The sequence below is a fragment of the Staurois parvus genome, unplaced genomic scaffold (genome assembly GCF_062004578.1).
Source record: "Staurois parvus isolate SC_StPar_1 unplaced genomic scaffold, SC_StPar_1.0 ptg000158l, whole genome shotgun sequence".
In the NCBI taxonomy this organism is placed as follows: domain Eukaryota; kingdom Metazoa; phylum Chordata; class Amphibia; order Anura; family Ranidae; genus Staurois; species Staurois parvus.
Window position 1 is genome coordinate 126,646 of NW_028317954.1, and position 17,358 is coordinate 144,003.

General features: G+C 43.0%; 1 protein-coding gene across 1 annotated transcript in view; it reads right to left on the reverse strand.

Annotated features, from left to right (window-relative positions):
- Positions 1–17,358, reverse strand: part of SVOP (SV2 related protein) — a 78,692-nt gene that overhangs the window by 14,566 nt on the left and 46,768 nt on the right. The window contains exons 8-11 of the mRNA XM_089675755.1: positions 12,242–12,367; positions 11,944–12,072; positions 6,347–6,420; positions 132–208 (exon numbers count right to left, since the gene is read on the reverse strand). Coding sequence (XP_089531881.1) covers positions 132–208; positions 6,347–6,420; positions 11,944–12,072; positions 12,242–12,367 — 406 coding nt within the window. The remainder of the gene's footprint in view (positions 1–131; positions 209–6,346; positions 6,421–11,943; positions 12,073–12,241; positions 12,368–17,358) is intronic.

Below are 17,358 nucleotides of genomic sequence, written 5' to 3' on the forward strand. Positions count from 1 at the left end.
ATTACAACACCCACCAAGACTATGAAATTATTATTCATCAAAAAAAATGCATTTTTAGTGCTTCTAAAGAAACTGTACAAACATCAATCAAGAGACTTGAGACTTTAGATAATAAGATGGGAGTTACTTACTACTGCATACATCTCCAGCTTGAAAGAGTTCTGTGGTTAAGAGAACCAGTCCGTAGTATGAAAAGGCATTGGAAAACCTGGAATATAAAAAAGTTGTTGTTTCATCAGTAATGTCAGAGCTTCTATAAATTAAAAGTTATGACTTCTCAATCAATTATGCAGAATAAACTCTGGATGAACCGCATTATCACAGGTGTACAGGTCTGCAAGCTAAAGACCCTGAAATCTGGCTGTGAACAACTTCTTAAACTGAAACAGTCTAAGGAAAACACTCTTTTCAATAAAGTGACTTTCCTATGTTTACCAGGCAGGCCTTGGTGTGTGTTTGTGTGTTTGTGGAGGGGGTGATGGGGGGGGGGGCAGAGGGCACTGTTTTGGGGGAGGGCAGGGTAGAGGACACTACAGTGGTGGCGGGGTTGGTGAAGGCGACAGAGGACAGTGCTTTGGGGGGCAGAGGACACCATGGGGGTAATAATAATAATAAACTTTGTTTTATAATTTTATATATAAAGGTAGCATCTCAAAGCACAAAGAAAACAAACAAAAAATACACAGGATAAAACAAAGGGAAAAAAAGACCATTAAGTGAAAGCTTGTCTAAAGAAGAACGTTTTTAGATTTGATTTAAATGAGTTTAGAGAAGATGACTCTCTGATGTTCCTTGGTTCAGAGTTCCAGAGTTTTGGAGCATCTGTCTCCCATTGAGTGTAGGTGAGTAGGGGGGACACACAGAAGATCAGAATCTGAGGAGCAGTGGAGGTTATGATGGGGGAAGTAAGTTGATAAAAGTTCAGACAGATAATGGGGTGCCAAGCCATGAAGAGCCTTATACGTGAAATAGGGCAGTGGACACTGCTTTGGGGGGGGGGGCACAGGACATTGCTATGGGGGTCAGAGGACATTACATTGGAAGGGGGGAGGGTGATGTGAAGGATAGAGGACACTGCTATGGGGGGGGGGGAGAACAGAGGAGACTACAGCTGGGGGGATGAGGTGGGGGGACAGAAAACACTACTTTTGGAAGGGGGTACAGGACACTGATACAGGGGGAGGGGCTGAGTACACTGCCATGGGGGATGTGAAGGGGGCACAGGACACTGCTTTGTGGGACACAGGACACTGCTATGGGGGACAGAAAACACTACATGGGGGGATTGTAAAGTGAGGCAGAGGACACTGCTTTGGGGGGGACACAGAACACTGTTATGGGGAAGGGGTAAAGGACACTACAGTGGGGGCGATGTGAAGGGGGCAGAGGACACTGCTTTAAGGGGAGGGGAGGCAGAGGATACTGCTATGGGGCAGAGGACACGGGGGGGACTACTGTGGGGGGAGGAAGAGGACAATACTGTGAGGGGGATGATGTGAAGGAGAGCAGAGGACACTACTGTGGGTGGGGGCAGGGGGCACAGGACACTATGTTGTGTTTTTATTGGAGGCTTAAATAAAAGAACATGTAAAATTGTTAAATCGACTGAAGGATAAAATTGGTTTATCCTATAAGATTGAATCCAATAAATCCATTTTCTCCCGGAAAACTGCATATAGAGATTACTCTTTGGTGGTCAAATTAAGCTATTGTTATGTTAAGCTTTTGATTATGCTATTGATTATGCAAACCAATAATTAATCAATAATAACGCTCTCCAATTAGGAGTGAGTAAATATTACCAGCTACACCCTCTGGGAGGATTCCTAGGTTAAATGTTTTTTTCTGTTGGGTAGATAAATAAGTGAGCTCATAGAGGGATCAATCAATCAATGATCACCACTCATCAGGACCATTCACCACCATTTATCATCATTGAGGGTCTCCATATTGAAGCTCATCTCCAGCTGAGATCAACTCTATTTTGAAAAACAGCCTCCAGCTTGCTTAGTCTAGCTCCACCAATTGATAGACATTTTGAGAGTGTGGTCAGCAGCCATCTTAAGGCAATATCCATTCAGCCCAAGCAATTAATTTCATCTGCTGCTGAGGGTAACTAAAAGTGTGCTATAGTTTGATGATTCTTGTCTGTTTAATTAATATTCCAATTGCAATAGTTTTTGCTGGTTACTTTGATATTCTGCTCACCATACCCAAACACCTAGGGGTTAGAGTATTATATTGTAGCCATACTAACATTTCTCAGAGATGGATTCCATCCCTTAATCCAACTGTAGGGATTATGAGTATAGTTTGTCAAATGCAGATTATTGTCTGCCAGGTTTAGTTATTATTAGAGTATCTATGAGAAGAAATTATTTATTTGAGTTAATCTAGTATATAAATATGTTTTAGCCGGGTAAACTGAGGTAATTTATTGTGAATATAATTTCAGTGTCTTTGCCACACTATGAATACGACTGTTAATGGTGTTTGTTAAGTGATTTATTGTACAATTATTATTTTTCAAGTTTCATAGTCCATACTTTCACACAATTTTATTGTGCTTAAAAGAATATCCACATAGAGCAATGAATTTCAGGAATAAGTAATTGGTCAGCTTAATTACTTTAATAATACTGCCATACATTATTCGATGAAATGATCAATAGCGCTGACTTAATTAATCATTCAAAAATCCTCACAGTAAGTATGTGTCTTTTTTACAGATAAGCTTCACAATATACAGTTGCAAGAAAAAGTATGTGAACCCCTTGGGATTACGTGGAGTTTTGCATGAATTGGGCATAAAATGTGCTCTGAACGTCATCTAAGTCACAACAATAGAAGAACACAGTCTGCTGAACATAATACTACACAAACATTAGATGTTGCCATGGTTTAATTGCACATAATATGTAAACATTCACAGCGCAGGGAGGAAAAAGTATGTGAACCTTTGGACTTAATAACTGGTTGACCCTCCTTTGGCAGCAATAACCTCAACCAAACGTTTCCTGTAGTTGCAGATCAGACCTGCACAATGATCTGGAGTAATTTTGGACCACTCCTCTTCACAAAACTGTTTCAGTGTAGCAATATTCTTGGGATGTCTGGTGTGAATCGCTCTCTTAAGGTCATGCCACAGCATTTCAATCGGGTTGAGGTCAGGACTCTGACTGGGCCACTCCAGAAGGCGTATTCTGTGCTGTTGCAGCCATTGTTTTGTTGAATTACTTGTATGCTTTGGGTCATTGTCCTGTTGCATCACCCATCCTCTGCGGAGCTTCAGTTGGCGGACAGGTGGTCGTACGTTTTCCTGCAAAATGTCTTGATAAACTCTGGAATTCATTTTCCCATCAATGACAACAATCTGTCCAGGCCCTGAGGCAGCAAAGCAGCCCTAAACCATGATGCTCCCTCCGCCATGTTTTACAGTGGGGATGAGGTTTTGATGTTGGTGTGCTGTGCCTTTTTTTCTCCACACATAGTGTTGTGTGTTCTTCCCAAACAACTCAATCTTGGTTTCATCTGTCCACAGTATATTTTGCCAGTAGTCCTGTGGAATATCCAGGTGCTCTTTTGCAAACTTCAAACGTGCTGCAATATTCTTTTTGGACAGCAATGGCTTCCTCTGTGGTGTCCTCCCATGTACTCCATTCTTATTTAATGTTTTCCTTATTATAGATGTGTCAACAAAAATGTTAGCATGTGCCAGAGATTTCTGTAGGTCTTTAGCTGACACTCTGGGGTTCTTCTTTACCTCATGCAGCATTCTGCGCTGTGCTCTTGCAGTCATTTTTACAGGACAACCAAGCCTAGGGAGAGTAGCAACAGTGCTAAACTTTCTCCATTTGTAGACAGTCAGACGGTGCTTCAGACAGTGCTTCTTGAAACCAGTAAACCCAAAACAGGTGTGTGTTTTTTAAGGGCAGGACAGCTGTCAGCAACACATTGATATCATCACACTGAGTGGAGTCAAGGTTGGCTCACTCCTGGCTCCAATTAGCTCTGGGAGAAGTCATTAAGCTAGGGGCTCACATACTTTTTCCTCCCTGCACTGAAAATGTTTACATGTTATGTGCAATTAAACCATGGCAATATCTAATGTTTGTGTAGTATTATGTTCAGCAGACTGTGTTCTTCTTTTGTTGTGACTTAGATGACGTTCAGAGCACATTTTATGCCCAATTCATGCAAAACTCCACGTAATCCCAAGGGGTTCACATACTTTTTCTTGCAACTGTATAATGCATACCTGCATATTAACAAACATACCATATTGTCAAAGTCTTATGCATATTGCATACACACAAACAGCCATGTACCTGTTTGCTTTATCTTCATTGTATCAGAGTTTAATTTAGTATACATTAGTATTTAAATAAATTTGTTTTAAGCTGAAGAATCCCAAAGTCAGCCTGTTTCCTGCTTAATTTACCACATGAGATTGCTGCTATAGGGTTGCTGACTTATGTGTTAAGAGAAATCCTAATGGCAATTTTTAAAAGATCCTTTTGGCACCCCCAGGAGACCTGAAGCCCAGGTTGTCAGGGGCTTCTGTTGGCTGCTCCACTGCAATTGCAGTGTGAAGTAACTTTTACTATAATGCTGGCACCCCTTGTCATGAGCAAAGGACTTCCCATCTACCAAGTCCCATACTTACTAGAGTGCTGACTAAAGAGCTGATGTACTAGTTGCAGAAAGGATGACTTGCAAATTGATGAAGAACACTTGATATTCCCTCCGATCTTAAAACCCTTCTACTGTTGAAATATGTCAGACAGGACAGGTGCCAGTAGTGAAGCTGCATTCATTCGTCAGCTAGAGCATTGGGTTTCTTTTGGAAGACAAATGATCCATTTTGACCTCTGCTCTGCTAGAGCCAAATAAAATCACCCTACTAACTTTCTCATGGTTGATAATTGCATGTGTAGCCATCTTCCATGGGAAAGTGCTTAAATCTGGGTATACAGGTTCCTTTATTTTTGTTCAGCCAGTGGGTTGAATGAAAAAAAAAACGTACAGATCCTGGATATACACGGGTATAAGGTGGATATACATGTTCAATTATTTTTCATTCAATCAGTGGGTTGGATAAAAAAATATATATTACAGATCCCTGCATTGGCACAATGATGTGTGATGCAGAGATCTTTCCCACTACTATTGTTTTCTGATATCCCTTGGCTGCAAGCGCTGATCAAATGCTGGCTTTCCAGCAAGACCATTCGACAGAAGCTAGTCGTCAAACTGGCTTCTCTTTAACAGACACTGGTACCAAATGTTTCAGGTTCCTGCTGAACTGACTGAGTTTTTGGGCTTATGTTTGGTGCCAAACAAGGCTTTGCGAGAGTCTGGAGGAGGTGTGCCTATTTTTCTGTTATACTTTCTAGATGTAATGCAGCACTGTAAGATGCTTGCTAATTAACTGCAGCCTTAGTTTCAATATATGCATGCTATACAGATGTACATTAGGGGTATATTGTTTTAAAACAAGCATGACTTTGTGCCCGGTACTTGCTTGACATAGCACCTCAAGTTTATTTAACCTGTCCCACCACTCTTGTCTATTAAATTTACATAAAGAAACTTCAGCTGTGAACAAAATATCATAGCATTAAAGTGAATGTATAGCCAAAAATATTTTTGGTTTAGGATAGAATAGGGGCAACTTCCCTTCACGTTCTGTTCCAGAGACACTAGAAGAGGTTAGAGAAGATCTCCCAAATTGAGGGGAATTCCCTTCTTAAACTACTGTTCTAGGAATAAGTGTCACTATTAAAAAAATGTGCCCTAACCTCTATGTTCTGGGAACAACCTTAAAATATATGATGTCCCATCATTTTCTCTTTCAGTTATAGTAGTCATCAGGAGTGGTAAACCTTCCCAATGGGGACACAGACAGCATTACATTTGGCCAAGGATCCACCAATTGTCAATGCCACCCGAAACTAAAAAAAAAAGCTTTAACTAGAGATTAATTTTAACTCTTTCGGTTAAAGGCAATAGCACTGTTTAATATGTTCACTGTTCCATAGATACGATAGTTTAAACTGCTCCATACTAGAGTTGTATGTGGAACCACCACAAGACAGAAACATGATCTGCAAAGGAAACCAAGATGGCTGACCAGAAAATTCCATAACCTACTCTCAGACATTCTTTACACATGCACATCCATCTTCACTGTCCTTTTTACAGAAAGTGCCACCCAGTACAGTACTATTCAGTTATCGGGATCCTTTGCTCGTCTTGAATGTACATATTTAAAAGGAAGCTCTAAATCAACACCCTCTAACATATTCAAATCAATTCTTTAAGACATAAGTGGTTTACCACTTACCATATAAACCAAAGCAACAGTGTTGTACATCGGAACTGAGGTGTAAAAAGATCTCGTATTTTACCACGATCTTCCTATAAAATAGATGAGACTATATTTACTTGTCAGTGCAATAAAGCTCCTAACACGGGCAGTTTTGGTAAAATTTAAACAATAACAAATTAAATCAATAGATAATAAAATCATTACACAACAAAAAGTCAGTATGCTGTAAAAGTGTCAAGCCATACTGGCAAAGTACAATAAACCTCAAAAAGCCCTGTGTGGGGATTTTTTGGGTACCCTTTAAGTGCATGCAAAAGATACAAAACTAAAAAGATAAATACATCCACTCATTTTTATATGATACAAAAAAATGATTTAAAAATGATCCCACAAAAATCATCAGTACAAACATGGCTGGTACATTCGTACAAGTGTCCTACAAGTGGCATATTTGTTACCTCAAACCTCAAACACAACCCCTCCTCCCCTTCCTGTTAATATGTACATTTACATGTCTAAAAAATGTGTCTTGGGGTTGTATCCTTGAAATCCAGAAAAATTACAATCTTATATTTCCTCAACCCATTTCACAGTATAACCTGCTTCCTCAGGAATTGATAATAATTTAGATCCCATACAATAATATTTATTCATTTAAACATTCAATCATGTGTTTTTGATCATAGATGTATCTTGGAGACCATAAGGAATATTGAGGGCTTTGATTATATATTTGGCATAGGGGTTTAATGCTAGTCCTATATAGAAAGCATTAGTTTGAGTTTTGCATATACACTGTTTAGCATAAATGAGTACACCCCTTTTGAAAAGTAAGCTTTTAATCAATATCTCAATGAACACAAGAAAAAATTCCCAAAATTTTTACAAAACTGAGTTTTATAGAACATTTGTTTAGCTCATTACATGAAAGTAAGGTTAATAATATAACTTAGATTACAAAATCTTCAGTTTTGCTCAAATTAGTTGATGCAAAAATAAATACACCCCAAAACAAAAACTAGTATTTTGTATGACCTCTATGATTTGTAAGGACAGAACCAAGTCTTCTAGGTATGGAATGAACAAGTTGGCGACATATTGCAACATCTTTTTCCATTCTTCAAGAACGACCTCTTTTAGAGCCTGGATGCTGGATGGAGAGTGATACTCAACTTGTCTCTTCAGAATTCCCCATAGATGTTTGATTGGGTTCAGATCAGGAGACGGTACTTGGTCACTGATCCACTTTCACCCTATTCTTCTTCAGAAATGCAACAGTGGCCTTAGATGTGTGTTTTGGATCAATGTCATGTTGGAAATGTGCCAGATGACCAAAGGCTCTATGAACTGTACCATAAAATTGTCCTGTAGTAGGTTTATACATTTTTTCCCTTTAACTGTTCCTGCATTACTATTACTCCAGTCAATTTCTGGGTAGTTAAAATCCTCCATTATTATCACTGTCCCAGACCTTGCAGTCCTTTTGATCTGTACAAGGAGCTGAGTCTCCACCTCATCATTAACACTGGGAGGCCTAAAACAAACTCCAACCTTGATTACCTTTGTAGTACGCACCCCCGTGTGCAGTTCCACCCATAATGCTTGAGCCTCATCACACTCTCCATCAACTACATCCTCTTTCACACTTGCTCTGAGATCACTTCTCATAGAAACAGACACCACCACCTTTCCTTTTTACCCTGTATCTTCAAAAGAGAACATAGCCAGGAATATTAATTGCCCAGTCATGTGAAGACTATAGCCAAGATTCAGCAATACCAATTAAATCATAGTTCTTTTCATGCCCCACAGCTTCCAACTCACCTATTTTGCTTGGCAGATTTTCTGGCATGGGTGAACAAACACTTTAGTTCATTGACACTTGTGCACAAGTATTTTGCATATTTTTTATTTTCGTACAAATGGCACCAATTCCAATGGTTGTTTGCAAAATGGGAACCTTCTTATCATCTGCCATAACCCTCTCCCTATCCCACCCACCAATAAGAACTGACCCCTGTCTGATCTGTCTACCCCATTATAATTGTCACGTACCTTACCTGAGGATGCAATAGAGAGATGGCTCCCCTTACGGCTAAGTGCAGTGCGCCCCTGGAGGTGGAAACAGGAGGTGCAGTGCCCAAAGAAGCACGGGTTGCCAGTGGTGTTGCTGCTTGGAAATGCCTGATGAGATGGAACCCGTGGGTGCTCCAGTTGCAGGATGAGTTTCTCCAGAGAACATGTGGATCCAGGAGGATGGGTAGAGTAGTCAGTAGCCAGAGCCAGGATCAATATTTAACAGCAGACAAGAGCAACGTCAGGATCAAGTCAGGATCATACACAGCGTAGCAGCAGACAGAAGCAAGGTCAGGATCAAGCCAGGGTCATACACAGAGTAGCAGGAGACAGGATCAAGGTCAGGAGCAAGTCGGGATCATACACAGAGCAGCAGACAGGAACAAGGTCAGGATCAAGCCGGGTCGGTAATGGGTAATCAGCAGTAAACACAGGAACACAGGGAAAGGGAGGGGCTGATGATAATCCAGCAATCACTGAGCAGAGCTGCAGTCCTTATAAAGGCCACTGAGTGTCAGCAATTAGTGCACCCTGTGTGTGGCGGTGCATTTTCGTGCACAGGAATGCATGGTTACGTGTCGCCCGCCTATTCGCATGCGTACTCCTTTGCGCTAATTGGCGTGGCCATATTGTGCATTGGCGCATTTGCCCGAGTTCCTTGTCTTTTCCTCTGACAATAATCTAATTCCCCCTCCCCCCTCGATCCTAGTTTAAATACTCCTCCAGTCTGCCCATAAACCTCTACCCCAGCACAGCAGACCCCCTTCCATTTAGGTGCAAACCATCTCTAGCATATAGGTTGAACCCCAATGAAAATTCAGTCCAGTGCTTCCAATCCTTCCCTCTTACACCAGGTAACCTGTTGAGGTGTTAACTTCTGTGGAAGGCCTGGAGGTCTCTGTAAGATGATTGTAGTTCGATCTTTGTTAAATTTTCACATCACTTTTGCAACAGTATTCTGACTGATAAGTTAAGCTTTGCTGATCTTCTTGTAACCTGTTTAATGAATAATTTGACCACCTGAAGTTGAATTCTTGTTACTTATGATTTTTTTTGTCTAAAATTTAGCTTTGCTCCTAAGACTTTCACTGGGGTGTATTAATTTTTGCAACATGGTCTTGAATAAATTTGTTAGGAAAAATACTTTCCTGTGTGTGCAAATTAACAAATGTGGTTTACAATCAATGGCCCGCATTTGTGGGAGTATTTTGTAGTAAAGTGTCCCAAAGCAAATGTTGATTGTGAAAGGAAAGTAAAGGTTTTCTGACAAATCTGCTGGAGTCCATTAATTTATGCTGGGCACAAGCATAATGTATATATATATATACAGTATATATATACACACACAGGTGAAACTCGAAAAATTAGAATATCGTGCAAAAGTTAATTTATTTCAGTAATGCAACTTAAAAGGTGAAACTAATATATGAGATAGACTCATTACATGCAAAGCAAGATAGTTCAAGCCGTGATTTGTCATAACTGTGATGATTATGGCTTACAGCTCATGAAAACCCCAAATCCACAATCTCAGAAAATTAGAATATTGTGAAAAGGTGCAATATTCTAGGCTCAAAGTGTCCCACTCTAATCAGCTAATTAAGGCATAACACCTGCAAAGGGTTCCTGAGCCTTTAAATGGTCTCTCAGTCTGGTTTAGTAGGAATCACAATCATGGGAAAGACTGCTGACCTGACAGTTGGTGCAGAAAGCCATCATTGATACCCTCCATAAGGAGGGAAAGCCTCAAAAGGTGATTGCAAAAGAAGTTGGATGTTCCCAAAGTGCTTTATCAAAGCACATTAATAGAAATTTATGTGGAAGGGAAAAGTGTGGAAGAGAGAGGTGCACAAGCAGCGGGGATGACCACAGCCTGGAGAGGTTTGTCAGGAAAAGGTCATTCAAAAGTGTTGGGGACTTTCACAAAGAGTGGACTGGGGCTGGAGTCAGTGCATCCACCACACACAGACGGATCCTGAACATGGGCTTCAAATGTCGTATTCCACTTGTCAAGCTGCTCCTGAACAACAAACAACGTCAGAAGCGTCTTACCTGGGTTAAAGAAAAACAGACCTGGTCTGTTGCTCAGTGGTCCAAAGTCCTCTTTTCTGATGAGAGCAACTTTTGCATCTCATTTGGAAACCAAGGACCTAGAGTATGGAGGAAGAATGGAGAGGCACACACTGCACGATGCTTGAAGTCCAGTGTTAAGTTTCCATAGTCTGTGTTGATTTGGGAAGCCATGTCATCTGCTGGTGTTGGTCCACTGTGCTTCATTAAGTCCAGGGTCAACGCAGTCGTCTACCAGGAGATTTTGGAGCACTTCATGCTTCCTTCTGCAGACAAGCTTTATGGGGATGCTGACTTTATTTTCCAGCAGGACTTGGCACCTGCCAACACTACCAAAGCACCAAAACCTGGTTCAATGACAGTGGAATTACTGTGCTTGATTGGCCAGCAAACTCACCTGACCTGAACCCCATAGAGAATCTATGGGGCATTGCCAAGAGAAAGATGAGAGACATGAGACCAAACAATGCAGAAGAGCTGAAGGCCGCTACTGAAGCATCCTGGTCTTCCAGAACACCTCAGCAGTGCCACAGGCTGATAGCTTCCATGCCACGCCGCATTGAGGCAGTAATTGCTGCAAAAGGGGCCCAAACCAAGTACAGAGTACATATGCATGCTTATACTTTTCAGAGGTCCGATATTGTTCTATGTACAATCCTTGTTTTATTGATTGCATGTAATATTCTAATTTTCTGAGATTGTGGATTTGGGGTTTTCATGAGCTGTAAGCCATAATCATCACAATTATGACAAATCATGGCTTGAACTATCTTGCTTTGCATGTAATGAGTCTATCTCATATATTAGTTTCACCTTTTAAGTTGCATTACTGAACTAAATGAACTTTTGCACGATATTCTAATTTTTAGAGTTTCACACACATATATATATACTGTATATATGTATATACATACACACATGAAAAAATATTTAATCTATACCAATGTCATGCACCTCCAGTTCCAAATTCAGCCACCATACTGGTAGAGAAAAACCCTGCACCTGACATAAATATATAATGGAGCATCATTCTAACAGCCTCCGTCCTTAAAGTGGGTCAATATCAAACAGATACCTTAGGCCACATGTGTCAAACTGGCGGCCCTCCAGCTGTTGCCAAGCTACAAGTCCCATGAGGCATTGCAAGATTGACAGTTACAAGCATGACTCCCAAAGGTAGAGGCATGGTAGGACTTGCAGTTTGACACCCCTGCCTTAGGCAAACAGAAGATCTGCACATCCTCAATGCACTGCACCAAAATAACTACTAACATTTGGTTTGGTTTTATAAGTTAGAGGGGTTTCCTCTACTCATGTGAAAAATAAATGACTAAGAATGGTCTCAAGAGCTTAACCAACATGCTGGGAGAATCCTTTTCCTGAAGACCATGAGACAATTGTTTCTGAACCCACACACTAATCAACTGCCACTAGTTGTTAAACAATTGTTTATAACAAATACATACCTGTCTTGATAAGATTAGTTTCCCTAGAGGCATTGGTGCACCATTCTCAGTTGCAATACGTTTCAAAGTAGCAAGAGCTTTCTCTTGATTCCCAGACAGAACATCATACCTTGCACTCTCTGGCAACCACTAGAAAACAGCAGACAAAATGATATACACATGCTCTGCTTTAAAAAAACAGAACAACTCTATGTGAAGCATACACTAGCAGGTGAATTATCTACTCTGTAAATGTATCACATATATAAAAGTAACCTGAAAGTCATTTACTCTTATATTTGAATTAATAAATACTTACAAAGCACATAATGGCAAAAAGCATGAGGGGAAGGGCAGACAGTATAAGAAGCCAGCGCCATCCCAATGTGGGCATCACAAAAATAGCTAGTAGAACCTCAAACACGGTGCCAACAGCCCAGAAAATCTGTAATACAAATGGTAACATGCTAAATCTAACTTTGACATTGTAGCACTACAAAGCAAGCCCAAGTCCTTGACAACAGAAGTAGAAAAATATTTATTAAAATCTGTTAATCTCACTGGTTAGCAAAGTATTGGTACCTGTCAATTTTGAGAAGCCTGGTTTTAGCAGATTGACAGCAATCTTGCTTTGCTGTCTGCTAATTTTCAATACCAATACCTGCCACTGCCCAAGTACATCACCAAACATTTAGACACTCGCAAAGTTCCAAACAAGCCTAAATAGGTAAACATAATCATCCTTGGTAAGGAAAATGCGAAATTATGATAATTTTTTGGGAGAAGTATGTACGGCTTTGAAGAGAAGATATTGTGTTTTCCACAGTTCCCATTTTAAGGTATTACCAATTTTTATATTAATTTTATTACATACATACTGTATTTTTTTTTTCTTAATATCAAGATTTGTGGAGCAGTCACTAAAGATGGTAAACACTCAAAATGCAATCATTCTACCTTTCTGCTTAACAAATGTAATATCTGCCATATTGTTTAATTTAAAATGGCCATACATGAATCGAATTTCAGCTGGTTCAGCAGGGACCAGCCAAATTTCGATTCATTTATTCCAGAGAAGTTGACCTACTGATCAATAGGACTGTTGGAAAATTTGTGTTTGATCGGCACCAATCGGCTGCAGCACTGATTAGTATATTCTGCTAGTGGAGAAGTCCCTCTGTCAGAATGCAATAGTGTGGTGGCGGGAAGGATTCCCGCATACACCTTGAATGTGTGGATGGAAAAATCCAGTTCTTTTTTCTCTTTTTGAATCAGCCAGCTGGCTGATAAAAAAAATAATCTATGGCCAGCTTTAGTCAGCTAACCCCCAGACTTGCAGTGTGAAAAGGATCAGTAAACCACAACTAATGTGTAGCACTGCAAAAGTAGAACCTGCATATGTAATAAGCAAAAATGGCTGCACCCATATACATACACTATATTGCCAACAGTATTAGGACACCGACCTTTACACGCACATGGACTTTAGTGGCATCCCAGTCTTAGTTCATAAAGTTCAGTATTGAGTTGGCCCACCCTTTGCAGCTATAACAGCTTCAACTCTTATCATAATGCTGTCCACATGGTTTAGGAGTGTGTCTATGGCAGTGGTTCTCAACCTATCTAATGCCGCGACCCCTTAATACAGTTCCTCATGTTGTGCTGACCCCCAACCATAAAATTATTTTCGTTGCTACTTCATAACTGTAATTTTGCAGTGGGAGGAATAGTGTCCCATCACTGATGTCAATGGGAGGAATAGTGCCCCATCATTGGTGTCAGTGGGAGGAATAGTGCCCCATCATAGGTGTCAGTGGGAGGAATAGTGCCCCATCATTGGTGTCAGTGGGAGGAATAGTGCCCCATCATTGGTGTCAGTGGGAGGAATAGTGCCCCATCATTGGTGTCAGTAGGAGGAATAGAGCCCCATCATTGGTGTCAGTGGGGGGAATAGTGCCCCATCATTGGTGTCAGTGGGAGGAATAGTGCCCCATCACTGGTGTCAGTGGGAGGAATAGTGTCCCATCACTGGTGTCAGTGGGAGGAATAGTGTCCCATCACTGGTATCAGTGGGAGGAATAGTGCCCCAACACTGGTATCAGTGGGAGGAATAGTGCCCCATCATTGGTATCAGTGGGAGGAATAGTGCCCCATCATTGGTGTCAGTGGGAGGAATAGTGCCCCATCATTGGTGTCAGTGGGAGGAATAGTGCCCCATCATTGGTGTCAGTGGGAGGAATAGTGCCCCATCATTGGTATCAGTGGGAGGAATAGTGCCCCATCATTGGTATCAGTGGAAAGAATAGTGCCCCAACACTGGTGTCAGTGGGAGGAATAGTGCCCCATCATTGGTATCAGTGGGAGGAATAGTGCCCCATCATTGGTATCAGTGGGAGGAATAGTGCCCCATCATTGGTGTCAGTGGGAGGAATAGTGCCCCATCAATGCTGTCAGTGGGAGGAATAGTGCCCCATCATAGGTGTCAGGGGGGGAATAGAGCCCCATCATTGGTGTCAGTGGGAGGAATATTGCCCCATCATTGGTGTCAGTGGAAGGAATAGTGCCCCATCATTGGTGTCAGTGGGAGGAATAGTGCCCCATCATAGGTGTCAGTGGGGGGAATAGTGCCCCATCATTTGTGTCAGTGGGAGTAATAGTGCCCCATCATTGGTGTCAGTGGGGGGAAGAGTGCCCCATCATTGGTGTCAGTGGGAGGAATAGTGCCCCATCATTGGTGTCAGTGGGAGGAATAGTGCCCCATCATTGGTGTCAGTGGGAGGAATAGTGCCCCATCATTGGTATCAGTGGGAGGAATAGTGCCCCATCATTGGTATCAGTGGAAAGAATAGTGCCCCAACACTGGTGTCAGTGGGAGGAATAGTGCCCCATCATTGGTATCAGTGGGAGGAATAGTGCCCCATCATTGGTATCAGTGGGAGGAATAGTGCCCCATCATTGGTGTCAGTGGGAGGAATAGTGCCCCATCATTGGTATCAGTGGAAAGAATAGTGCCCCAACACTGGTGTCAGTGGGAGGAATAGTGCCCCATCATTGGTATCAGTGGGAGGAATAGTGCCCCATCATTGGTATCAGTGGGAGGAATAGTGCCCCATCATTGGTGTCAGTGGGAGGAATAGTGCCCCATCAATGCTGTCAGTGGGAGGAATAGTGCCCCATCATAGGTGTCAGGGGGGGAATATTGCCCCATCATTGGTGTCAGTGGAAGGAATAGTGCCCCATCATTGGTGTCAGTGGGAGGAATAGTGCCCCATCATAGGTGTCAGTGGGGGGAATAGTGCCCCATCATTTGTGTCAGTGGGAGTAATAGTGCCCCATCATTGGTGTCAGTGGGGGGAAGAGTGCCCCATCGTTGGTATCAGTGGGAGGAATAGTGCCCCATCGTTGTTGTCAGTGGGGGGAGGAATAGTGCCCCATCGTTGGTGTCAGTGGGGGGAGGAATAGTGCCCCATCGTTGGTGTCAGTGGGGGGAGGAATAGTGCCCCATCGTTGGTGTCAGTGGGGGGAGGAATAGTGCCCCATGATTGGTGTCAGTGGGAGGAATAGTGCCCCATCACTGGTGTCAGTGGGAGGAATAGTGTCCCATCACTGATGTCAGTGGGAGGAAAAGTGCCCCATCATTGGTATCAGTGGGAGGAATAGTGCCCCCATCATTGGTGTCAGTGGGAGGAATAGTGCCCCATCATTGGTGTCAGTGGGAGGAATAGTCCCCCATCATTGGTGTCAGTGGGAGGAATAGTGCCCCATCATTGGTGTCAGTGGGAGGAATAGTGCCCCATCATTGGTGTCAGTGGGAGGAATAGTGACCAATCGTTGGTATCAGGGGGAGCAATAGTGCCCCATCGTTGGTATCAGTGGGAGGAATAGTGCCCCATCATTGGTATCAGTGGGAGGAATAGTGCCCCATCGTTGGTGTCAGTGGGGGGAGGAATAGTGCCCCATCGTTGGTGTCAGTGGGGGGAGGAATAGTGCCCCATCGTTGGTGTCAGTGGGGGGAGGAATAGTGCCCCATCGTTGGTGTCAGCGGGGGGAGGAATAGTGCCCCATCGTTGGTGTCAGTGGGGGGAGGAATAGTGCCCCATCGTTGGTGTCAGTGGGGGGAGGAATAGTGCCCCATCGTTGGTGTCAGTGGGGGGAGGAATAGTGCCCCATCATTGGTATTAGTGACACCAATGATGGGGCACTGTTCCTCCCACTGACACCAATGATACTTACCTTGCTGACCCCTGCTCCAGCCTGGGCTCGCTCGCTCCCTCCCTCTCCCATGGTAAAGACACTTACCGGTCAGATGTCTTCCTTCTCCGGCCGCTCTCCTCCTCTTCACTCGCTCGATCTTTGCGTTGTTCCTCGGCTCCTCCTCTCCAAGCTCCACCTCCTCACCGGTGATTGGTCGCCTGTGTGCCTCTCCTGAGCTACAGTTCCGGCGGCCAATCACCGGCGAAGGATTGATCCCGGGGGTGTGTCCAGATGACAGGGATGGCATGTCATCCCGCCCACACCTGGAGACGGATAGAGGAGCGGTGTCTCGGTTCCTAAGGCCATCGGAAATATGTGTTTTCCGATGGTCTTAGGCGACCCCTGTGAAAGTGTCGTTCGACCCCCAAAGGGGTCGCGACCCCCAGGTTGAGAACCGCTGGTCTATGGGAATGTTTGACCATTCTTCCAGAAGCACATTTGTGAGGTCAGGCACTGATGTCAGATAGAAGGCCTGGTTCGCAGTCTCCGTTCTAATTCATCCCAAAGGTGTTCTATCGGGTTGAAGTCAGGACTCTGTGCAAGCGAATCAAGCTCCTTCACCTCAAACTCGCTCATCCATGTCTTTATGGACCTTGCTTTGTGCACTGGTGATGTTGGAGCAGGAAGGGGCCATCCCTAAAACTGTTCCCACAGAGTTGGGAGCATGAAATTGTCCAAAATGTCTTGGTATGCCAACGCCTGAAGATTTGCCTTCTCTGGAACTAAGGGGCCAAACCCAAGCCCTGAAGAACAACCCCATACCATAATCCCCCTCCATCAAACTTTACAGTTGGCACAATGCAGTCAGGCAAGTACTGTTCTCCTCGTAACTGCCAAACCCAGACACATCCAGAGGATTGCCAGACAGACATGCGTGATTCATCACTCCAGAGAAAAAGTCTCTACTGCCCTAGAGTCCAGTGGCGGCGTATTTTACACCACTGCATCCGACACTTTGCATTGCACTTGGTGATGTAACGCTTGGATGCAGCTGCTGAAACCCATTCCATGAAGCTCTATGCACTATTGTTGTGCTAATGTGAAGGTCACACGAAAGTTTGGAGGTCTTTATCTATTGACTCTGCAGACAGTTGGTGACTTCTATGCACTTCAGCATATGCTGACCCCGATCTGTCATTTTATGTGGCCTACCACTTCCTGGCTGAGTTGCTATTGTTCCCA